The sequence below is a fragment of the Somniosus microcephalus genome, unplaced genomic scaffold (genome assembly GCF_052327205.1).
Source record: "Somniosus microcephalus isolate GS21.2 unplaced genomic scaffold, FLI_Smic_1.0 unresolved_chr2, whole genome shotgun sequence".
Classification (NCBI taxonomy): Eukaryota; Metazoa; Chordata; class Chondrichthyes; order Squaliformes; family Somniosidae; genus Somniosus; species Somniosus microcephalus.
The window spans coordinates 73,875,954-73,901,338 of record NW_028225180.1 but is presented as its reverse complement, the minus strand read 5'-3'; the positions used below and the strand labels follow the sequence as shown (position 1 = coordinate 73,901,338).

At 54.8% G+C, this 25,385-nt stretch overlaps 1 protein-coding gene across 2 annotated transcripts in view; it reads right to left on the bottom strand.

The window, feature by feature from the left end:
• Nucleotides 1-25,385, bottom strand: part of stx5a (syntaxin 5A) — a 60,999-nt gene that overhangs the window by 11,176 nt on the left and 24,438 nt on the right. For both annotated transcript variants that reach the window (XM_085976074.1, XM_085976073.1), the window contains exons 2-7: nucleotides 19,639-19,864; nucleotides 13,956-14,026; nucleotides 11,955-12,010; nucleotides 8,059-8,129; nucleotides 5,332-5,448; nucleotides 4,294-4,350 (exon numbers count right to left, since the gene is read on the bottom strand). In XM_085976074.1, the coding sequence (XP_085832200.1) occupies nucleotides 4,294-4,350; nucleotides 5,332-5,448; nucleotides 8,059-8,129; nucleotides 11,955-12,010; nucleotides 13,956-14,026; nucleotides 19,639-19,845 (579 nt within the window). In that variant the 5' untranslated portion in view covers nucleotides 19,846-19,864. The remainder of the gene's footprint in view (nucleotides 1-4,293; nucleotides 4,351-5,331; nucleotides 5,449-8,058; nucleotides 8,130-11,954; nucleotides 12,011-13,955; nucleotides 14,027-19,638; nucleotides 19,865-25,385) is intronic.

The window sequence follows — 25,385 nt, the reverse complement described above, 5'->3', positions numbered from 1 at the left end:
CTGCCCTTCGCACTCCTTACACACACCATGTACAATCCCCCCCTGCCCTTCGCACTCCTTACACACACCATGTACAATCCCCCCCTGCCCTTCGCACTCCTTACACACACCATGTACAATCCCCCCCCCGCCCTTCCCACTCCTTACACACACCATGTACAATCCCCCCCTGCCCTTCGCACTCCTTACACACACCATGTACAATCCCCCCGCCCGCCCTTCGCACTCCTTACACACACCATGTACAATCCCCCCGCCCTTCGCACTCCTTACACACACCATGTACAATCCCCCCGCCCTTCCCACTCCTTACACACACCATGTACAATCCCCCCCTGCCCTTCGCACTCCTTACACACACCATGTACAATCCCCCCCACCTGCCCTTCCCACTCCTTACACACACCATGTACAATCCCCCCCCGCCCTTCCCACTCCTTACACACACCATGTACAATCCCCCCCCCTGCCCTTCGCACTCCTTACACACACCATGTACAATCCCCCCCTGCCCTTCGCACTCCTTACACACACCATGTACAATCCCCCCCTGCCCTTCGCACTCCTTACACACACCATGTACAATCCCCCCACGCCCTTCGCACTCCTTACACACACCATGTACAATCCCCCCCCTGCCCTTCCCACTCCTTACACACACCATGTACAATCCCCCCCCGCCCTTCCCACTCCTTACACACACCATGTACAATCCCCCCCTGCCCTTCCCACTCCTTACACACACCATGTACAATCCCCCCCTGCCCTTCCCACTCCTTACACACACCATGTACAATCCCCCCCCGCCCTTCGCACTCCTTACACACACCATGTACAATCCCCCCCACCTGCCCTTCCCACTCCTTACACACACCATGTACAATCCCCCCTGCCCTTCGCACTCCTTACACACACCATGTACAATCCCCCCCTGCCCTTCGCACTCCTTACACACACCATGTACAATCCCCCCCCTGCCCTTCGCACTCCTTACACACACCATGTACAATCCCCCCCTGCCCTTCGCACTCCTTACACACACCATGTACAATCCCCCCCCGCCCTTCGCACTCCTTACACACACCATGTACAATCCCCCCCCTGCCCTTCCCACTCCTTACACACACCATGTACAATCCCCCCGCCCGCCCTTCGCACTCCTTACACACACCATGTACAATCCCCCCTGCCATTCCCACTCCTTACACACACCATGTACAATCCCCCCCTGCCCTTCCCACTCCTTACACACACCATGTACAATCCCCCCCCCGCCCTTCGCACTCCTTACACACACCATGTACAATCCCCCCCTGCCCTTCGCACTCCTTACACACACCATGTACAATCCCCCCCCCCTGCCCTTCGCACTCCTTACACACACCATGTACAATCCCCCCCTGCCCTTCGCACTCCTTACACACACCATGTACAATCCCCCCCTGCCCTTCGCACTCCTTACACACACCATGTACAATCCCCGCCCGCCCTTCGCACTCCTTACACACACCATGTACAATCCCCCCCTGCCCTTCGCACTCCTTACACACACCATGTACAATCCCCCCCTGCCCTTCCCACTCCTTACACACACCATGTACACCTCCCCTGCCCTTCGCACTCCATGTACAATCCCCCCCTGCCCTTCCCACTCCATGTACAATCCCCCCCTGCCCTTCCCACTCCATGTACAATCCCCCCCAACCCTTTGCACTCCTTACACACTCCATGTACAATCCCCCCCCCCCCCCCCAAATCCCAATCCATCTACAATCCACTTCACAGCTGCTTTACTTCGGACTCTGGGTGACGTATGCAAGAGCTGCCTCTCGGAGACAGCTCTGCTGCGCTCAGCTCTTTGACATGGGCAGCTCAGAGAGCCGCAGAAAACCGGGTGTACGAATCCAGTCCCTGGACAAGGGGTCAGATCAGAAGGTGTAAGCACTGGAAGGCGGCTCAGAAAGAAAGACTTGCATTTCTATAGCGCCTTTCACAACCTCAGGACGCCCCAAAGCGCTTTACAGCCAATGAAGTACTTTTGAAATGTAGTCACCGTTGTAATGTAGGAAATAAGAAAGGCAATTTGCGCACAGCAAGCTCCCACAAACAGCAATGCGATAATGACCAGATAATCCGTTGATTGAGGGATAAATATTGGCCCAGGACACTGGGAAGAACTCCCATGCTCTTCTTCCAATAGTGATCATGGGATCTTTTACGTCCACTGAGGGGGCAGACGGGGCCTCGGTTTAACATCTCGTCCGAAAGACGGCACCTCCGACAGTGTGGCGCTCCCTCAGTACTGCCCCTCCGACAGTGCAGCGCTCCCTCAGCACTGCCCCTCCGACAGTGCAGTGCTCCCTCAGTACTGCCCCTCCGACAGTGAGGCGCTCCCTCAGTACTGCCCCTCCGACAGTGCGGCGCTCCCTCAGTACCGCCCCTCGGACAGTGCGGCGCTCCCTCAGTACCACCCCTCCGACAATGCGGCGCTCCCTCAGTACTGCCCCTCCGACAGTGCGGCGCTCCCTCAGTACCACCCCTCCGACAATGCGGCGCTCCCTCAGTACTGCCCCTCCGACAGTGCGGCGCTCCCTCAGTACTGCCCCTCCGACAGTGCGGCGCTCCCTCAGTACCGCCCCTCCGACAGTGCGGCGATCCCTCAGTACTGTCCCTCCGACAGTGAGGCGCTCCCTCAGTACTGCCAATCCGAAAGTGCGGTGCTCTCTCAGCACTGCACTGGGAGTGTCGGCCTGGATTATGGGCTCAAGTCTCAGGAGTGGTGCTCGAATCCACGGCCTTCTGGCTCGGAGGCGAGAGAGAGAGATGTACCCACAGAGCCATGGCTGACAGACCCTTGGATTCCGAGTTAAAATGAGGCCAACAGCGGAGCAGATTACCGGGGACTCTACCCCACCCATTTAATCCACCCCGAGCAGCAGTTTTGTATCAGTACTCCCTGATTACGAGAGAGAACTAAGCGGAAGGGCAGAAGCTTGATCCATCGCCACGGCGACCCTATTCAGTCCTGACCTGCTGCTCACAAGTGTCATAGTGCCCCGCTGACACCTCAGTCGGCACGACTGGCACCATTCCCAGTCGCTATGGCTCTGTTCTGCACCAGCCACTGCACGTACCTACTGATACTTCTAACGCGCACACAATGGAACCCCGGGGGTTTCAGCGGAGTCTGACAGACGGTGGACCCACTTCATCTCACATTAGGAGACTCTGAGTGACAGCCGAGGCCCAGTGTCTGAGGGGCCTGATAACAGGTGTGACACTGGGTGCAGTGCACGGATAAATGTCTTGTCAGTCTCTGCGATATTTACTTCAGTGTCCCTGCTTCCTGTGGTAATCTTCCAGTTATTCACTCCCCATCAGTGGGGCTGCTAATGGGGTGAGGTGATGGCTGGAGGGGATTAGTACAGGAAGGAAGAGCCTGACTGATCCACAGATAGGGATCAGAGATAAAGGATGCAGCTTAATTTCCTATTGTACAGGCTGTCCTGCCCGTTAGTGGAATTACCTGTTCAGCTCTCTGGATCGAGTTGGGATAAGTTAATTACAAATCAGGAAACCGGAGGAATACTGACACTCAGATCATAAGCTACTGATAGGGAATTTACACACCTCCCTGATGAGCTACTCGACAGTGGGGAGGCAAACAGACAGACGCAGACAGACAGACAAAAGACATAGATTTATATAGTGCCTTTCACGACCACCGGACGTCTCAAAGCGCTTTACAGTCAATGAAATACTTTTTTTTTTTGAAGTGCAGTCCAGACACAGACATAGACACAAACAGACAGACAGACACGTCCAGTCGGGTCACTGTATAGTGATCAGGAATGGGAATCCATTGAGGTTAAATGCAGTACCCCTTCCCCCCAACCCGGCTGTGTTAATCTGCTCTCTATGGGGGGGGGGGGGGGGGCGGGGAGAGAAAAAAACTCTGCCCAAAACCATTGATAGATTTTTGTTAGGCAAGGTTATTCAGGGGTACGGAACCAAGGCGGGTAAATGGAGTTACGGTGCAGATCAGCCATGATCTAATTGAATGGCGAAGGGGCTTGAGGGGCTGAATGGCCTCCTGCTGTTCCTATGTTTGGCAACTCTCAGTCATTCATTCTGTCCTCTTTTGTACACCCTTGATACACTAAACGGAGCCGTGCTCCAAGTGTGGGTTCTACCCCAGTCACACCGACACAGGCTGTAGGAAGAACGGTCCCCGCTCAGCTAGCGACTCTACCACCACGAGGCCAAAGTTTCAAAACTTAAAGCGGGCATTACCTCCGTCCTCACTTCGAGAACCGACTTAAAATCGTTCGACATGGAGGCCAGTCTGGACTGCGAAAGAGAAGGAAAAGAAGACGCGTTAAAAATATTGGGGGCCAGACCGTCGCCCCGAGAATCAGACAGCGGCAGCACTGGTAACTCTGGGCTCGCTCAGGGGTGAGCGAGATCGCAGACACTGCGGCGAGACCGAGGCTCAGCACCATCTTCTCAGGGCAACTGAGGGACGGGCAATCATCAACAACTTGCATTTACACAGCACCTTTAATGTAGTAAAACGTCCCAAGGTGCTTCACAGGAGCGATTATCAAACAAAATCTGACCCCGAGCCACATAAGGAGATATTAGGGCAGGTGCTTGGTCAAAGAGGTCGGTTTTGGGGATTAAAATACGTGGGGTTACGGGGATAGGGTGGGATATGTGTTGGTGTAGGGGTTACGGGGATCGGGTGGGATATGTGTCGGTGCAGGCTCGATGGGCCGAAATGGCCTCTATCTGCACTGTGGGGTTTCTGTGATTGTGTGTGATTCCCCCAACACGCCCCTTGTGGAGCAGACAGGCCGGGCCGGGGCTACCTGCAGCAGACAGGCCGGGCCGGGGCTACCTGGAGCAGACAGGCCGGGCCGGGGCTACCTGGAGTAGACAGGCCGGGCCGGGGTTGCCTGCAGCAGACAGGCCGGGCCGGGGTTACCTGCAGTAGACAGGCCGGGCCGGGGTTGCCTGCAGCAGACAGGCCGGGCCGGGGTTGCCTGCAGTAGACAGGCCGGGCCGGGGTTACCTGCAGCAGACAGGCCGGGCCGGGGTTACCTGCAGCAGACAGGCCGGGCCGGGGTTACCTGCAGCAGACAGGCCGGGCCGGGGTTACCTGCAGTAGACAGGCCGGGCCGGGGTTACCTGCAGTAGACAGGCCGGGCCGGGGTTACCTGCAGCAGACAGGCCGGGCCGGGGTTACCTGGAGTAGGCAGGCCGGGCCTACCTGCAGTAGACAGGCCGGGCCGGGGTTTACCTGCAGTAGACAGGCTGGGCCACGGTTACCTGCAGTGAGACCACGATGGTGTTGGAATGTGTCTGTACGTGTCGGCCATTCTGGCTCCCCTTGGCTCGGACGAAGTCTTGCAGTTGGGCGATCTGCTTGTTCAAGCTGTTTATATCCTGGAAAGACAGACTGGCGTTAAGAAGCAAATGGCATTTGGAAACTGCACAAAAAGAGAGAGAATCGTAGAGCACAGAAGGAGGCCATTCGGCCCATTGTGCTATCGAAAGAGCTATCCAATTATTCCCTTCTCCCCTGCCGTCACACCCACTCTTTCCCTAAAGCCCTGCAATTCTCTCCCCTTCAAGTATTTATCCAATTCCCTTGTGAAAGTTACTATTGAATCTGCTTCCACCGCCCTTTCAGGCAGCGCATTCCGGATCACAACAACTCGCTGCGGAAAAACAATTCTCCTCATCTCCCCTCTGGTTCTTTTGGCAATTATCCTCAATCGGTGTCGTCTGGTTACCGACCCTCCTGCCACTGGAAACAGTTTCTCCTTCTTCACTCAGTGAGATGCACAGGTGAGAGGTGCCATTCGGCCCATCGAGCTCACACTCACTACAGTCCCTTCATGATTTTGAACATTCAATCTCCCCTTAACCTTCTCGGTTTTAAATGGTGAACAAACCCAGCTTCTGTACAAAAGCAAAATAGCGCGGATGCTGAAAATCTGAAATAAAATCTGAAAATGCTGGAAATGCTCAGCAGGCCAGGCAGCATCTGTGGAGAGAGCCTCTGCAATTGCTTAAAACCTGTCACAGCTCGAACTTTTTCCAGTTCTGACGAAAGGTCATCGACCTGAAACGTTAACTCAGTTTCTCTCTCCACAGATGCTGCCTGACCTGCTGAGTATTCCCAGCATTCTCTGTTTTTATGCCAGCTTCTCTAGCCTCTCCAAGTAACAAATCTTTAATAGAAACATAGAAGATAGGAGCAGGAGTAGGCCATTCGGCCCCTCGAGCCTGCTCCGCCATTCAATGAGATCATGGCTGATCATCCAAATTCAGTACCCTGTCCCTGCCTTCTCCCCATATCCCTTGATCACTTTAGTAAGAAATACATCCAACTCCTTCTTGAATATATTTAATGAATTGGCCTCAACTGCCTTCTGTGGTATAGAATTCCACAGGTTCACCACTCTCTGGGTGAAGAAATTCCTCTTCATCTCTGTCCTAAATGGCTTACCCCTTATCCTTAGACTGTGACCCCTGGTTCTGGACTCCCCGACCATCAGGAACATCCTTCCTGCATCTAGTCTGTCTAGTCCTGTTAGAATTTTATAAGTTTCAATAAATGCTCAGTGGCACGCTGGCCAGGTGTCCTTACCCACTGAATTATGCAGACCAGTCCAAACCCTGATCTGCATCGAGTTGGGCGATCTCCGCGGGGTGGGGGCTTAGCAGTGGTGGTGCTACGGTCCGTGAGATTGGCGGTGGGGGGGTGAGATAGGGGGAAGCAGTCAACCAGAGCTCCCATTCCTGACTGCGTTCCTGGGACCTCTGCTGCATGTAGAGAGTAGGCAAGGGCAGGACGGAGCTGGACAACACCGTCACCCTCCCCCCCCGCGGCTCCCTCCCCCTCCCTCGCTTGTTGGTGTTCACCCAGCTCGTGCAAAATGAACGACCGCTCAGCCGCGGCACCGTGTGCACCAGGCCTTGCCGGAAAGCCAGCGAGAAAATCTCACGAGGTGAACAGGTGAGAGAGGCGCCATTCGGCCCATCAAGCTCACGCTCCCTACGGCCCTCTCCAACCACCAGTTTTCGCCTGCACTCCCCCACCCACTCCAGGTGTTAACCACTCTGTGCGAAGAAGGGTTTCCCGACATCAGCTCCGTTTGTCCCCGCGCTCATGAAACGGGGAGTCGGGATGAGCCCCTTTTTATGCCACTCAATACAGGAAACTCTCATTTAAACGGCACCTAAATATCCGGAATTCTCTATTAACCGGCAAAATTCTCACGCCGAAAACAACACCTCAATAACCGGCAATGTTGCCGAGTCCGAGTCTCCCGCGGTGGCCGAGTTAGTCAGTGGGGGTAGTTCTCCAAACCGCCACTACTCGGCTTCTTGGCGCTGCCGGAAGTCGGAACACCTCAATAACAGGAGTCTGACTCTCCCGCGCTGCCGGTAGTCTCTTCTGATCCGCCATTTTACAGGGGTACTGCGTCTCCCACGCTGCTGGTCGTCATTGCATCGCATTACCCTCAACTGGCAGTACTGTACTTAATCAAGCATCTTCCACCATCCATTTAACACAACATTCTGTAGGTGAGTACCCAATTACTGTATACTGCACATTTCTTGATTTTTTAATTTTTCTTTGTTAAAAATAACCTCGGTAGATAACCCTCTCAGTCATCCGGAATTTTTGATCAACCGGCACCACGCCGGTCCCGTCGGTGCCGGATACCAAAGAGTTTCCTGTATCTTGTATCCCTCGACAAGGCTCGCTCGCGTTTAAACCCCTTTTCAGGCCAGTCTAGGTTTTCAAACCGTTGCCAATAACTCGGTCCCTCTGACACAAGGAAAAAAAGGACTTGCATTTCTATAGCGACCTCAGGACGCTCCAAAGCGCTTTACAGTCAGTGAAGTATTGGCTGTGAAGCGCTTTGGGATGTCCTGAGGTTATGAAAGGCGCTGTAGAAATGCGAGTCTCTCTTCAGGGGAGAAAGGGCTGGGGAAAAGCATGGAGTGAAAAATGCAACATTTCAGTTTAACCTGCCGGACCTGTTTGATGATGTACGTCAACTCCTCGATTTCAATAGCCTTGTCGTTGAACAGCGATTTCCGCTTCGCCACTGCAACAGAACCAGGAGTCGCCATCAGTACAAGAGAGAACCAACCACAAACACAAGATCAAATCAGGATCTAATCGAGGGGTTCGGGGGTTTATATATGTAGAATAACAGATACCCGGGAGTGAGTTACAGGTTGGAATCTAATCGAGGGGTTCGGGGGGTTTATATATAGAATAACGGATACCCGGGAGTGAGTTACAGGCTGGAATCTAATCCAGGGGTTCGGGGGGTTTATATATAGAATAACGGATACCCGGGAGTGAGTTACAGGCTGGAATCTAATCCAGGGGTTCGGGGGTTTATATATAGAATAACAGATACCCGGGAGTGAGTTACAGGCTGGAATCTAATCGAGGGGTTCGGTGGTTTATATATAGAATAACAGATACCCGGGAGTGAGTTACAGGCTGGAATCTAATCGAGGGGTTTATATATAGAATAACAGATACCCGGGAGTGAGTTACAGGCTGGAATCTAATCCAGGGGTTCGGTGGTTTATATATAGAATAACAGATACCCGGGAGTGAGTTACAGGCTGGAATCTAATCGAGGGGTTCAGGGGGTTTATATATACAATAACAGATACCCGGGAGTGAGTTACAGGCTAGAATCTAATCGAGGGGTTTATATATAGAATAACAGATACCCGGGAGTGAGTTACAGGCTGGAATCCAATCGAGGGGTTAGGGGGGGGTTTATATATAGAACAACACAGATACCCGGGAGTGAATTACAGGCTGGAATCTAATCGAGGGGTTCGGGGGGGGTTTATATATAGAATAACAGATACCCGGGAGTGAGTTACTGGCTGGAATCTAATCGAGGGGTTCGGAGGGGTTCATATATAGAATAATGGATACCCAGGAGTGAGTTACAGGCTGGAATCTAATCGATGGGTTCGGGGGGTTTATATATAGAATAACAGATACCCAGGAGTTACAGGCTGGAATCTAATCGATGGGTTCGGGGGGTTTATATATAGAATAGATAACAGGCCAGAGATGGAGCCCATAATCCAGGCTGACACGCCCAGTGCCAGTACTGAGGGAGTGCTGCACTGTCGGAGGTGCCATCTTTCGGATGAGATGTTAAACCGAGGCCCCGTCTGCTATCTCAGGTGGACAGAAAAGGCCCCAGGGTGCTATTGGAAGAGCAGTTTTTCAACCGAGAGGCCATTCTTCAGATAGGAGCCTAAACAGTGTCGCGAGGCTATTGCACTGCGGCAGGTATCACAGCCGAACCCAATCTTATTTGCAAGGGCCGTGCACATCCCAGCAGAGGTCGTGACTTGGAACCGGAACCCTGGCTGATTCTCTTTTCCTTCTCTAACCCAAGGGCACTGTGGCTGATTGTATGCAGACGCCAAGCTGGGGCCAGCTAACTCAACACAGAGCAGTGACTGAATCTGGGATATTCGAGCCTGTACAGCTTGCTGCTGCTTTAGCCAACTAAACCGCGGAGGGAGCTATAAATCTAGAAATAAATTCCAGCTTTCCAGAAGGTTCGGTGGAGCTTGTGGAATACCGGGTGTTTAAGGGAATTGCATAGTATTTACAGCACAGAAACAGGCCATTCAGCCCAACTGCTCCGTGCTGGTGTTTATGCTCCACACGGGCCTCCTCCCACCCCTCTTCATCTCACCCCATCAACATATCCTTCTATTCCTTTCTCCCTCGTGTGTTTATCTAGCCTCCCCTTAAATGCATCGATACTATTCGCCTCAACCACTCCCTGTGGTAGCGAGTTCCACATTCTCACCACTCTCTGGGTAAAGAAGTTTCTCCTGAATTCCCTATTGGATTTATCAGTGACTATCTTATATTGATGGCCCCTAGTTCTGGTCTCCCCCACAAGTGGAAACATCTTCTCTACGTCTACCCTATCAAAGCCCTTCATAATTTTAAAGATCTCGATCAGGTCAGCCCTCAGCCTTCTCTGTGCGAGAGAACAGAGCCCCAGCCTGTTCAGTCGCAGCGATGTTTACATAGGCAAACTCCATTCTAAATGTGGACACAGGAATATAAATGGGAAACGGTTGACAAGACGCGTTACAAGAAATGGGACAACAGGAAGTCAAATGAAAAAAATCCCCTCCGCTTTGTATTGGTGTCTGCCTCAGAACACAGGCACCATCTGGTGCTGGGCTGGAAGAATAGGATAGTGACGTTGCCCCACCACCGCACCCTCCTCCCCCCGAACACTACTACCTTCCTTTCGCTCTCCTGCCCCTCAGCGCCAGGAACATCCTGGAGCTGCTGGGCTGCGAATTGTTGCATGGAGCCACAGGCATGCTGAGAGGTGCGGCCCGTCACCCCCACCCCACCCCACCCCACCTCCGACTAGCGATAGGCTCCGGCTCTCCACTCACTGAGCTCCCAGTCGCAGCGCTGTGCACTGGGAGAAAGGAGAGCAGAAGATAACCCAAGGCCCAACTCGCTGGGCCCATCTTGTGCGTCTGCGTGCTTCTCTGCGCCAGCGTACACGTCGGTGCGCACGCATGCTCCTGTGTACCTGTACCTGTGCGCGCGCACGGGCTGGTGCAGCAGCACGAGCCAAGGTGTAGGTGCAGGCTGTGCCCCTCAGTCACAGTGTGGTGCACGGTGCAGGGGGGGGCTAACTTGGATTCAACGCATTCACAAGCTATTCCACCCAACGGGACGCAGCACATCCCCTTGGCGTGATTTGGGGTAAATGTCAGATCCAACGCGGAGCGAAGGCACAGGCCAGTGTGACTACTCCACTTAGTACCTTGCATGGGTTATATCTCTTTTCGGGATTGAGCGGGGGGCCGGGGGGGGGGAGCGACGCTGGCGAGGCCACATTTATTATCCACCCCTAGTTGTCCAGGGCATTAGGAATCAACCCCACGTAGGTCCAGACCGGGTAAGGACGGCAGCTTCCGCTCCCTGAAGGGCATTAGTGACTCAGTTGGGTTTTTACGACAATCCGACAGCTTTTCATGATCATTATCAGGTGCCAGCCCCACAGATTTGCTGAATTCAATTTCATGGAAACATAGAAGATAGGAGCAGGAGTAGGCCATTCGGCCCCTCGAGCCTGCTCCGCCATTTAATGAGATCATGGCTGATCATCCAAATTCAGTAACCTGTCCCTGCCTTCTCCCCATATCCCTTGATCCCTTTAGCCTTAAGAAATATATCCAACTCCTTCTTGAATATATTTAATGAATTGGCCTCAACTGCCCTGTGTGGCAGAGAAATCCACAGGTTCATCACTCTCTGGGTGAAGCAATCCCTCCTCATCTCTGTCCTAAATGGCTTACCCCTTATCCTTAGACTGTGACCCCTGGTTCTGGACTCCCCTGCCATCGGGAACATCCTTCCTGCATCTAGTCTGTCCAGTCCTGTTAGAATTTTATAACTTTCAATGAGATCCCCTCTCATTCTTCTAAACTCCAGCGAATATAAGCCCAATCGACCCAATCTCTCCTCATACGTCATTCCTGCCATCCCAGGTATCGATCTGGTGAATCTTCGCTGCACTCCCTCCATGGCAAGAACATCTTTCCTCAGTTAAGGCGACCGAAACTGTACACAATTTCACATCTGGCCCTGGTGGGATTTGAACTTTGCAACATACGGGTCACTGGTCCAATAACAGATCCACTAAGGCTGCCGTACCCTTGCGCCCCAACAGAAGTTGAACCAGATTTCACTTGTGTGGTCGAGGAAGACGGAGCGGAATTCAGGAGATTTTTTTTGACACGACCCACAGCGGTAAAATACATCAAGAGCGTGACACGATGGGCTCAATGGCCTCTCTCTGTGCCGTCCTATTCTACGATTCTGTGTTTCGTTTACTTACATATGGTCAGCTTTTCCAGTTTGGAGAACGTGTTACTCAAGTCTCTGCCGATTCGTCTGCAAAGAGAAAAATAGCAACGGCATCACGTTCGTTCTCCTGCAGGCAGAGTGTATGATTCGGACAGAAACACCGCCCGCGATCTGCAGATTTAATTCCTTCCGTGATCTTTGCAACAACATAACATAAGAAATAGGAGGAGCAGGCCAGACGGCCCCTCGAGCCTGCTCCACCATTCAATAAGATCTTTGCTGATCTTCGACCTCAACTCCACTTTCCCGCCCGATCCCCATATCCCTCGATTCCCCGAGAGTCCAAAAATCTATCGATCTCTGTCTTGAATATGTTCAACGACTGAGCCTCCACAGCCCTCTGGGGTAGAGAATTCCAAAGATTCACCACCCTCTGAGTGAAGAAATTCCTCCTCATCTCAGTCCTAAATGGCCGACCCCTTATTCTGAGCCTGTGACCCCTGGTTCGAGACTCTCCAGCCAGGGGGAAACATCCTCCCTGCATCGACCCTGTCAAGCCCTCTCAGAATCTTGTATGTTTCAATGAGATCATCTCTCATTCTTCTAAACTCTAGAGAATAGGCCCAATCTACACAATCTCTCCTCATAGGACAACCCTCTCAACCCAGGAATCAATCTAGTGAACCTTCGTTGCACCGCCTCCAAGGCAAGTATATCCTTCCTTAGATAAGGAGACCAGAACTGTGCCCAGTACTCCAGGTGTGGTCTCACCAAGGCCCTTGTACAATTGGAGCAAGACTTCCTTACTCTTATACTCCAACCCCCTTGCAATAAAGGTCAACACTACATTTGCATTCCGAATTGCTTGCTGTACCTGACTGTTTCCTGTACAAGGACACCTAAATCTCACTGAACAGAGACATTTAATAGTTTCTCATCATTTAAAAAAGATTCTGTTTTCCTATTCTTTCTACGCCTTCGTGCTGTGCTGCAGGGCCAGGGAGCAGGAATGCTTACGAGTGCGTCTCGAGTCTCTCTCACTAGATAGCAGCCACGGCAACGCAGGAAAAGGGGCCTCACCCAACACTGGCCCAGTATTTGTTTCTGTACTGTATGCTAATGGACGTTAGTACTGGGAAATATCAGGTACAGCACGGGTTAGATACAGAGTAAAGCTCCCTCTACACTGTCCCATCAAACACTCCCAGGGCAGGTACAGCATGGGTTAGATACAGAGTAAAGCTCCCTCTACACTGTCCCATCAAACACTCCCAGGGCAGGTACAGCACAGGGTTAGATACAGAGTAAAGCTCCCTCTACACTGTCCCATCAAACACTCCCAGGGTGGGTACAGCACAGCGTTAGATACAGAGTAAAGCTCCCTCTACACTGTCCCATCAAACACTCCCAGGGCAGGTGCAGCACAGGTTAGATACAGAGTAAAGCTCCCTCTACACTGTCCCATCAAACACTCCCAGGGCAGGTACAGCACGGGTTAGATACAGAGTAAAGCTCCCTCTACACTCGAGTCGCCGCAGCATCATCGAACAGACAGGGCATGTCGCACCAGAAGCCATTACCGAGTTAACCGGCATCTTTTCCAATCCAAGCGATAGCCTGAAGGATCTTTCAAAAGGAGGCAGCTCCCCCTGTGGTTCAGTGGGTAATGGCACCCTATTCCCCCGTCACACTGACCCAGTCCGTGCTGCCTCAGTCGATCTCAGCCACCACAGCAAGCGGTTAGGATGCTACCTCGGGCCAGGGACAGAGAGAATTAACCACAGTTCTTGCTCCCGATTGTACCCCGGTCGCTCTTGCTGGAAAGTGGGAGTTACACAGGCAGTGGGCGAGGTCGGGATTGGGGTGTGTTGTGTTGCCATCCATTGTCAAATAGGGGGGGTGGGGGGAAGAAAAGAGAACAGGAACATGCAGCCACAGCTGTGGCACTGAATCAGGTTTACATTGGCAGCCGGACCCAGTGCTCACTCACTGGGCTACCCTCCATAGCCCGCGTGCTCGGTTCGTTACTCACTTCGCCATGACCGTGAACTCACTCCGCTGGCGCACTGCATTCAGGAGAGGCTTGTTAACCTGCAGTCCATTCTAAAAGAGAAAGATCGGAGAGGGGGAAATTAAATAAAGGCTATTAAAACCTATATAAAGAAGAACTAGCATTTCTACAGCGCCTTTCTCAACCTCAGGACGCCTCAAAGCACTTTACAGCCAAATAAGTACTTTTTGAAGCATAGTCACTGTTGTAATGTAGGAAACACGCCAGTCAATTTGCGCACAGCAAGCTCCCGCAAACAGCATGGATGTTGGTTGAGGGACAAATATTGTCCCAGGACACTGGGGAGAACTCGCCTGCTCTTCTTCAAAATAGTGCCCGTGGGATCTTTTACATCCACCCGAGGGCAGACGGGGCCTCGGTTTAACGTCTCATCCGAAAGACGGCACCTCCAACAGTGCGGCGCTCCCTCAGTACTGCCCCATCAACAGTGTGGCGCTCCCTCAGTACTGCCCCTCCGACAGTGCGGCGCTCCCTCAGTACCGCCCCTCCGACAGTGCGGCGCTCCCTCAGTACCACCCCTCCGACAGTGCGGCGCTCCCTCAGTACTGCCCCATCAACAGTGCAGTGCTCCCTCAGCACTGCCCCTCCGACAGTGCGGCGCTCCCTCAGTACTGCCCCTCCGACAGTGCGGCGCTCCCTCAGTACCGCCCCTCCGACAGTGCGGCGCTCCCTCAGTACCGCCCCTCCGACAGTGTGGCGCTCCCTCAGTACCGCGCTCCCTCAGTACCGCCCCACCGACAGTGCGGCGCTCCCTCAGTACTGCCCCTCCGACAGTGCGGCGCTCCCTCAGTACTGCCCCTCCGACAGTGCGGCGCTCCCTCAGTACTGCCCCTCCGACAGTGCGGCGCTCCCTCAGTACTGCCCCTCCGACAGTGCGGTGCTCCCTCAGTACGACGCTCCCCCAGTACTGCCCCTCCGACAGTGCGGCGCTCCCTCAGTATTGCCCCTCCGACAGTGCGGCGCTCCCTCAGTACCGCCCCTCCGACAGTGCGGTGCTCCCTCAGTACGGCTCGCCCTCAGTACTGCCCCTCCCTCAGTACTGCCCCTCCGCCAGTGCGGCGCTCCCTCAGTACCGCCCCTCCGACAGTGCGGCGCTCCCTCAGTACCGCCCCTCCGACAGTGCGGCGCTCCCTCAGTACCGCCCCTCCCTCAGTGCTGCCCCTCCGACAGTGCGGCGCTCCCTCAGTGCTGCCCCTCCGACAGTGCGGCGCTCCCTCAGTGCTGCCCCTCCGACAGTGCGGCGCTCCCTCAGTGCTGCCCCTCCGACAGTGCGGCGCTCCCTCAGTGCTGCCCCTCCGACAGTGCGGCGCTCCCTCAGTGCTGCCCCTCCGACAGTGCGGCGCTCCCTCAGTGCTGCCCCTCCGACAGTGCGGCGCTCCCTCAGTGCTGCCCCTCCGACAGTGCGGCGCTCCCTCAGTGCTGCCCCTCCGACAGTGCGGCGCTCCCTCAGTGCTGCCCCTCCGACAGTGCGGCGCTCCCTCAGTGCTGCCCCTCCGACAGTGCGGCGCTCCCTCAGTACTGCCCCTCCCTCAGTACTGCCCCTCCCTCAGTACTGCCCCTCCCTCAGTACTGCCCCTCCGACAGTGCGGCGCTCCCTCAGTGCTGCCCCTCCGACAGTGCGGCGCTCCCTCAGTGCTGCCCCTCCGACAGTGCGGCGCTCCCTCAGTGCTGCCCCTCCGACAGTGCGGCGCTCCCTCAGTGCTGCCCCTCCGACAGTGCGGCGCTCCCTCAGTGCTGCCCCTCCGACAGTGCGGCGCTCCCTCAGTGCTGCCCCTCCGACAGTGCGGCGCTCCCTCAGTGCTGCCCCTCCGACAGTGCGGCGCTCCCTCAGTGCTGCCCCTCCGACAGTGCGGCGCTCCCTCAGTGCTGGCCCTCCGACAGTGCGGCGCTCCCTCAGTGCTGCCCCTCCGACAGTGCGGCGCTCCCTCAGTGTTGCCCCTCCGACAGTGCGGCGCTCCCTCAGTACTGCCCCTCCTTCAGTACTGCCCCTCCGACAGTGCGGCGCTCCCTCAGTACTGCCCCTCCGACAGTGCGGCGCTCCCTCAGTACTGCCCCTCCGACAGTGCGGCGCTCCCTCAGTACTGCCCCTCCGACAGTGCGGCGCTCCCTCAGTACTGCCCCTCCCTCAGTACTGCCCCTCCCTCAGTACTGCCCCTCCGACAGTGCGGCGCTCCCTCAGTGCTGGCACTGGGAGTGTCAGCCTTGATTATGGTCTCATGTCTCTGGTGTGGGGCTCGACACCACGACCTTCTGACTCAGAGGTGAGAGAGGTGCATCTCTCGAAAAGATGATTGAGGGGTGACCTGATATAGGTCTTGAAGATTATGAAGGGCTTTGATAGGGTAGATGTAAAGAAGATGTTTCCACTTGTGGGGGAGACCAGAACTAGGGGCCATCAATATAAGATCGTCACTAATAAATCCAATCGGGAATTCAGGAGAAAACTCTTTACCCAGAGAGTGGTGAGAATGTGGAACTCGCTGCCACAGGGAGTGGTTGAGGCGAATAGTATAGATGGATTTAAGGGGAGGCTGGACAAGCATATACAAAGATGGGAGGGAAAGCAATGAGTGAGGATGACATAAAAAACCTGCAAAAGGACATAGACAGGCTAAGTGAGTGGGCAGAGATTTGGCAGATGCAATATAATGTTGAAAAGTGTGAGGTTATGCACTTTGGCAGAAAAAAATCAAAGAGCAAGTTATTATCTAAATGGAGAGAAACTGCAAAGTGCTACAGTACAAAGGGATCTGGGGGTCCTGGTGCATGAAACACAAAAAGTTAGTATGCAGGTGCAGCAGGTGATCAGGAAGGCCAATGGAATCTTGGCTTTTATTGCAAGGGGGATGGAGTATAAAAGCAGGGAAGTCTTGCTTCAGTTATACAGGGTACTGGTGAGGCCACACCTGGAATACTGCGTGCAGTTTTGGTTTCCCTATTTAAGAAAAGATATACTTGCTCTCGAGGCGGTTCAGAGAAGGTTCACTCGGTTGATTCCGGAGATGAGGGGGTTGACTTATGAGGAAAGATTGAGTAGGTTGGGACTCTACTCATTGGGGTTCAGAAGAATGAGAGGCGATCTTATCGAAACATGTAAGATTGTGAGGGGGCTTGATCGGGTGGATGCGGGGAGGATGTTTCCACTGATGGGTGAGACTAGAACTAGGGGGCATATTCTAAGAATAAGGGGCTGCCCTTTCAAAACTGAGATGAGGAGAAACTTCTTCCCTCAGAGGGTAGTAAACCTATGGAATTTGCTACCTCAGATAGCTGCGGAAGCTGCGACATTAAATAAATTTAAAATGGAGATAGACAGTTTCCTAGCAGATAAGGGAATTAGGGGTTACGGGGAGAGGGCAGGGAAGTGGACGTGAGTCTAGATTCGGACCAGCCACGATCCTATTGAATGGCGGAGCAGGCCCGAGGGGCCATATGGCCTACTCCTGCTCCTACTTATGTTCTTATGAGGGAAAAGGGAATAGAAGGATGTGTTGACGGGGTGAGGTGGATGTGTTGACGGGGTGAGGTGGATGTGTTGACGGGGTGAGGTGGATGTGTTGACGGGGTGAGGTGGATGTGTTGACGGGGTGAGGTGGATGTGTTGACGGGGTGAGGTGGATGTGTTGACGGGGTGAGGTGGATGTGTTGACGGGGTGAGGTGGATGTGTTGACGGGGTGAGGTGGATGTGTTGACGGGGTGAGGTGGATGTGTTGACGGGGTGAGGTGGATGTGTTGACGGGGTGAGGTGGATGTGTTGACGGGGTGAGGTGGATGTGTTGACGGGGTGAGGTGGATGTGTTGACGGGGTGAGGTGGATGTGTTGACGGGGTGAGGTGGATGTGTTGACGGGGTGAGGTGGATGTGTTGACGGGGTGAGGTGGATGTGTTGACGGGGTGAGGTGGATGTGTTGACGGGGTGAGGTGGATGTGTTGACGGGGTGAGGTGGATGTGTTGACGGGGTGAGATGAAGAGGGGACGGGAGGAGGCTCGTGTGGAGCATAAACACCGACATGGACTGGTTTCTGTGCTGTAAATTCTATATAATTCTAGGTAATGACAGTAGTTACCAGGCACGAATCTGTGATGCCCCTGCTGTTGAACAGCCTATCAAGCATTCACTGCCTCGATTCACACTTGGCGAGCCTGGGGATATGTATTCCAAAGGCTGTAGAAATTCTCAAAGTGCCATGGTGGGGTTTGAACTCTGGCTCTTTAATCATTAGTCCAGGTCTCAGAGTTCCCAGACCAGTAACATGGCCACTACACTACCTGTATTAGTGGAGCGACGTGCACATTAATATCGATAAAACAGTGACGCCTTGTGATGGGAGAGACTTTAACACATGCAACCGACCGGCAGCAAAAGACCAGCTGGTCTAACAAACCTACCCCACGGCATGACGGTCTGAGCCTCCCTCCCCCCACCACCCCCCAAACTCCCCCTCCCCTCCCTCGATCCTCCCCCTCCCTCCCCCCAACCTCCCCCTCCCCTCCTGCCTCATTTCCCCCCATCCCCCTCCTCCCACCCCCTCATCTCCTCCCACTCCCTCGATCTCTCCTCCCACTATCGATCCTCCCCATCCCCTCCCTCGATCCTCCCCATCCCCTCCCTCGATCCTCCCCATCCCCTCCCTCGATCCTCCCCATCCCCTCCCTCGATCCTCCCCATCCCCTCCCTCGATCCTCCCCATCCCCTCCCTCGATCCTCCCCATCCCCTCCCTCGATCCTCCCCATCCCCTCCCTCGATCCTCCCCATCCCCTCCCTCGATCCTCCCCATCCCCTCCCTCGATCCTCCCTCCTCCTCTCCCTCGATCCTCCCTCCTCCTCTCCCTCGATCCTCCCTCCTCCCCTCCCTCGATCCTCCCCTCCCTCGATCCCCTCCCCTCCCTCGATCCCCTCCCCTCCCTCGATCCTCCCCATCCCCTCCCTCGATCCTCCCCATCCCCTCCCTCGATCCTCCCTCCTCCCCTCCCTCGATCCTCCCCATCCCCCGATCCTCCCCTCCCTCGATCCTCCCCATCCCCTCCCTCGATCCTCCCCTCCCTCGATCCTCCCCATCCCTCCCTCGATCCTCCCCCATCCCCTCCCTCGATCCTCCCCCATCCCCTCCCTCGATCCTCCCCATCCCCTCCCTCGATCCTCCCCATCCTCGATCCTCCCCCATCCCCTCCCTCGATCCTCCCCCATCCCCTCCCTCGATCCTCCCCCATCCCCTCCCTCGATCCTTCCCATCTCCTCCCTCGATCCTCCCCCATCCCCTCCCTCGATCCTCCCCCATCCCCTCCCTCGATCCTCCCCCATCCCCTCCCTCGATCCTCCCCATCCCCTCCCTCGATCCTCCCCATCCCCTCCATCGATCCTCCCCCATCCCCTCCATCGATCCTCCCTCCCTCGATCCTCCGCATCCCCTCCCTCGATCCTCCCCAATCCCCTCCCTCCTCAGCCTCTCCCTCGATCCTCCCTAAATCTCCCCCCTCCTCCCCAGCCTCTCCCTCAATCCTCCCTAAATCTCCTCCCATCTCCCCAATCCCCTCCCTCCCCTGCTCTCTACCCATCTGCCCTCCACATCTCCTTCTCCTCTTCCTCCCATCCCTCTCCTGCTCCCCCAACCTCTTCCCCCCCCCCCCCCCAAGCACTCACCTGTCTGTTCTGCATCGACTTGCAGGCAGCGAAGAACTCCTGCGTGCGATCGCGGCACGACATGGTGTCTTCTAAGAAGCTACGGGGTGGGCTGGAAGAGACGGAGACCGAAGGAAAGGATTTGGAGGTGAGTACTTGCGTCTGCGTTGGCCCGAGGTACACACCCTGCTCAGTACTGGAGGGACCGTGACGTCTTCGCGTATTCATCGAGACTCATAGCCCCTGCCTGGAAACAAGAGAAGAATAACAACATAAGAAATAGGGGCAGGAATAGGCCACTTGGCCCCTCGAGCCTGCTCCCCCATTCAATAAGATCATGGCTGATCTTGGGCTCAAAGCCACTTCCCCGCCCGCTCCCCATAACCCTTCACTCCCTTATCTTGCAAATATCTGTCCATCTCCACCTTAAATGTATTTAATGACCCAGCCTCCACGGCTCTCTGGGGCAAAGAATTCCACAGATTTATAACCCCCCCCCCCCTCATTCCCACCCCCCCCCCCAGATCCTCCCTTTACAAATGAGAGTGGGTCGTACACCAACAACAACCTGTATTTGTACAGCGCCTTTAACATAGTAAAACGTCCCAAGGTGCTTCACAGGAGCGATTATCAGACAAAATTTGACACCGAGCCCCATAAGGAGATATTAGGACAGGTGACCAAATGCTTGGTCAAAGAGGTCGGTTTTAAGGAGCGTCTTAAAGGAGGAGAGAGAGGCAGAGAGGTTTAGGGAGGGAATTCCAGGGCTTGGGGCCCAGGCAGCTGAAGGCACGGCCGCCAATGGCGGAGCGATGGAAATTGGGGGATGCGCAAGAGGCCGGAATTGGAGGAGCGCAGAGATCTCGGAGGGTTGTGAGGCTGGAGGAGATCACAGAGACAGGGAGGGGCGAGGGCTGCGGAGGGATTTTGACAAGTGGATGAGAATTTTAAAAATGAGGCATTGCCGGACTGGGAGCCAATGTAGGTCAACCAGCACAGGGGGTTATGGGACCCAGACAGACATGGAAAACAACTAAATGGTGCGGGGGGTTGGCAACATTTTCAGTCAGTGAACGATGAAACAGGCTCCACTACCAGTCCATGCTCCACCAGCTGATCTTGGCCAGAGCAGCAGCTGGGGATGTTCAATTGGCCTCAGTACCCAGAGGCTTTGGGAGGCGGGGGGGGGCATTGTTTGTGTAAATAGACCCAAGGTGCCCCAGCCCTGATTGCCATGCAGTGACCACTGCTGGCAAGGACAGGCATGTGGACAGGATCGGGATGAGATGCGATGCCCTCATAGTTGAATAGCTGGCCTGCCGGCCCTTACTGTCTGGGCTTGTGGCCGGAGAATTGCCACGTAAGCGAAGTGCTGGACAAGTTCTGGCAGGAGGAAGCACTTCCAGGAGAGGAGGAGCAAAAACAGGGACACAAGCAAATCACACTGTGGGACAGGATGATGTCATCAAGGAGATGCCAAGTACAGTGCACGTAATGAAAAAGACAACTCGTAGAACAGGAATACATTTGTATTCAACAACAACTTTTGCATTTATATAGCGCCTTTAACATAGTAAATCGTCCCAAGGCGCTTCACAGAAGCATTACCAGGCTAAATCTGACACTGAGCCACAGAGAGATATTGGGACAGGCTTGGCCAAAGAGGTAGGTCTTCAGGAGTGTCTTAAAGGAGGAAAGGTAGAGGCGGAGAGGTTTAGGGAGGGAATTCCAGAGCTTTGGGCCCAGGCAGCTGAAGGCACGGCCACCAATGGTGGAGCGATGGAACTGGGGGATTCTCGAGGGGCCAGAATTGGAGGAGCGCAGAGATCTCGGAGGGGTGTAGGGCTGGAGGAGGTTACAGAGATAGGGAGGGACGGGGGGGGGGGGGTGCGAGGGCCACGGAGGGAATTGAAACACAAGGATGAGAATTTTAAAAATCGAGGAGTTGCCGGACCGGAAGCCAATGCAGGTTAGCGAGTACAGGGGGTGGTGGGGGGGTGATGGGTACGTCACATACAAGGAGAAAGACAACTTGTAGAACAGGACATTCTGTACAGGAACACATTTGCATTGACCAGACGACTGTCAGACCGCTTCCTCCGACACAAACACTCAGATGCCAGCTCATCTGCACACGACAACACCAAGAGACGCACAGCAGCAGACGTGGCAGTCAGCCACAGCTCCAAACAGCCATCAGATGTGGACTCGGAAATTGGAACAAGGAACTGCACGCCGTTGCTTAACCCTTTGGCTGCCAAAGCTCCAGGAGACTCTGAGCCAGCTTCTCTCCCAGTACTAACCCCCCCACCCCCACTAAACATTTGAACTCTCCCACTAACAGTGAGGAATGAGCAACTATTAAAGGCGTAACATAAAGCTGAAAATAATAAAAGACCATTCAGCCCACCGCGGCTCACCCCTCAATACTGGCCCGGCCGTCAGAAGCACTATAAATATATACCTTATATAGAATCACGGAATCTTACAGCACAGGAGGAGGCCATTCGGCCCATCGTGCCTGTGCCAGCTCTTCCAAAGCTGATTAGTCCCACTCCCCCCAGCTCTGTCCCCAGAGCTCTGCAAAATTTCTCCTCTTCTAGTATTTATCCAATTCCCTTTTGAAAGTTACCATTGAATCTGCTTCCACCGCCCTTTCAGGCAGCGCGTTCCAGATCACAACAACTCGCTGTGTTAAAAAAAAACTCTCATCTCCCCCTCTGGTTCTTTTGCCAATTATCTTCAATCTGTGTCCTCTGGTTACCGACCCTCCTGCCACTGGAAACAGTTTCTCCTGATCTACTCTATCAAAACCCCTCATGATTTTGAGCACCTCGATTAAATCTCCCCTTAACATTCTCTGCTCCAAGGAGAACAACTTCAGCTACTCCACACAACTGAAGCCCCCTCATCCCTGGTACCATTCCAGTAAATCTCCTCCGCACCCTCTCTAAGTCCTTGACATCCTTCCTAAAGTGCGGTGCCCAGAATTGGACACAATTCTCCAGCTGGGGCTGAACTAGTGTTTTATAAAGCTTTAGCATAACTTCCTTGATTTTGTACTCCATGCCTCGATTAATAAAGCCAAGGACCCAGTATGCTTTTTTAGCCGACTTCTCAACCTGTCCTGCCACCTTCAAAAGGTTTGTTTTAAATGTTACTTTACATCACCTGCTCTGTATTTAACATACTTTACCTTTTGTCCCCTTGTATCCATTTTCCTGCTCTAGTGTTCAGCTCTCCCTTCTACACAAATGTCAGGGGTCTGCTAAGGATGGCGCAGGGCTCGTTGCCATTTCACATCCTTCTCAGGCTATGCTATGGTCAGCGCCAGCAGCTCGGCTCACCCCTGCCATCTGACAGCGCCAACGTCTGCCCCCTACTCAGCCGTGGCTCAGTGGGTGGCACTTTCTCGCCAGAGTCAGGAGGTCGTGGGTTCGAGCCCCACTCCAGAGACTTGAGCCCATAATCCAGACCAACACTCCCAGTGCGGTACTGAGGGAGCGCCGCACTGTCGGAGGGGCAGTACTGAGGGAGCGCCGCACTGTCGGAGGGGCAGTACTGAGGGAGCGCCGCACTGTCGGAGGGGCGGTGCCGAGGGAGCGCCGCACTGTCGGAGGGGCGGTGCCGAGGGAGCGCCGCACTGTCGGAGGGGCGGTGCCGAGGGAGCGCCGCACTGTCGGAGGGGCGGTGCCGAGGGAGCGCCGCACTGTCGGAGGGGCGGTGCCGAGGGAGCGCCGCACTGTCGGAGGGGCAGTACTGAGGGAGCGCCGCAATGTCGGAGGGGCAGTACTGAGGGAGCGCCGCACTGTCGGAGGGGCAGTACTGAGGGAGCGCCGCACTGTCGGAGGGGCAGTACTGAGGGAGCGCCGCACTGTCGGAGGGGCAGTACTGAGGGAGCGCCGCACTGTCGGAGGGGCAGTACTGAGGGAGCGCCGCACTGTCGGAGGGGCAGTACTGAGGGAGCGCCGCACTGTCGGAGGGGCAGTACTGAGGGAGCGCCGCACTGTCGGAGGGGCAGTAGAGGGAGCGCCGCACTGTCGGAGGGGCAGTACTGAGGGATCGCCGCACTGTCGGAGGGGCAGTACTGAGGGAGCGCCGCACTGTCGGAGGGGCAGTAGAGGGAGCGCCGCACTGTCGGAGGGGCAGTAGAGGGAGCGCCGCACTGTCGGAGGGGCAGTAGAGGGAGCGCCGCACTGTCGGAGGGGCAGTAGAGGGAGCGCCGCACTGTCGGAGGGGCAGTAGAGGGAGCGCCGCACTGTCGGAGGGGCAGTACTGAGGGTGAGACGTTAAACCGAGGCCCCGTCTGCCCTCTCAGGTGGACGTAAAAGATCCCATGGCCACTATTGAAGAAGAGCAGGGGAGTTCTCCCTGGTGTCCTGGGGCCAATATTTATCCCTCAACCAACTTCTAAAGCAGATGATCTGGTCATGTAGCTCAATGATGTTTGTGGGACCTTGTTGTGTGAAATTGGCTGCCGTGTTTCCTGCATTACAACAGTGACTACACTTTGCCTTTCACAACCTCAGGACGTCTCATTGTATAAATGCATGTTTTTTCTATGTTGTTCTTTTTACTGCAGGCCCACAGACAGGGACGAGTTTAATGTTCTACTTTCTCAAACCGCACCGATAAGAGATGGATTAACCCTGGCCCCCTCTCTCTCTTTCTGGACCATAACAATCTGCTCTCTCGTTGATCGGAAACCCGTTACAAAGAGGACAGCAGAAATCCAGCTCGCAGAACGCCGAGCTGATCAGATCATTAAACCATCCAGGTCAAGTTCGTGACTCCCCCTCTCCCCTTAGGCCGGCTTTGGGTGCTCCAAGGTAACTTGTCCTAAGCCTAAAGCAGGGGGCAACGTACGGGGTTATACTGCTGGTAACAGCCCCAGATCTAAAGGGGACGTCATTTTATTCTAAAGATAGCAGTGCTCCGCTTTAGCAAGTGGGTAAACCAGCCAAGGCTCCCGCTCATCACCATACGGTGACCCCCTCCGGGGTCAGGCTGGGCGGTGCTGCCCGCCGTGGTGGAATAGCCCCGCTACCTCGCTGTCTTGAGCTCATGCTCGAACCAGGTACTGGAGAGGCACCACTGGGTGCTTGTGGAACAGGACCCCAGCACAGTCGCTGAAGGGCGGGCGGGGAGAAAAATCTGGGACCTTGATCCAGACCGTGATGGCCAGAGGAACAGAAGCTTTTACTCTCTCCGACAGCTATTAAAAGCCTCCAATGAAATGGGATCAAGCAACTCGCCAAGGCTGCTTCGGCAGCACCTCCCAAACCCGCGACCTCCACCACCTAGAAGGACAAGGGCAGCAGGTGCATGGGAACACCACCACCTCCAAGTCTCACGCCATGCTGACTTGGAAATACATCGCTGTTCCCTCATCGTCGCTGGGTCAAAATCCTGGAACTCCCTCCCTAACAGCACTGTGGGAGCACCTTCACCACACGGACTGCGGCGGTTAAAGAAAGCGGCTCACCACCATCTTCTCAAGGGCCATTAGGGATGGGCAATAAACGCTGGGCCTTGCCAACGACGCACATCCCCCGTGAACGAATTTAAAAAAAATTTGAATCCAGTTCCCCGTGGATAAGCACCTACAAACAGTAATGGGGCAGTCATGGGCACTGATGAGGTAATTTCACTCGGAGGGTCCCTGGATGGGAACGTCCCCACTCCGCTGCAAACGTCATAGAGCTTGAAGTCTCTGCTTAAAGGCACTTCGCCAACAGAATCAGCAGGGAGCTGTACCCAACCTGGGA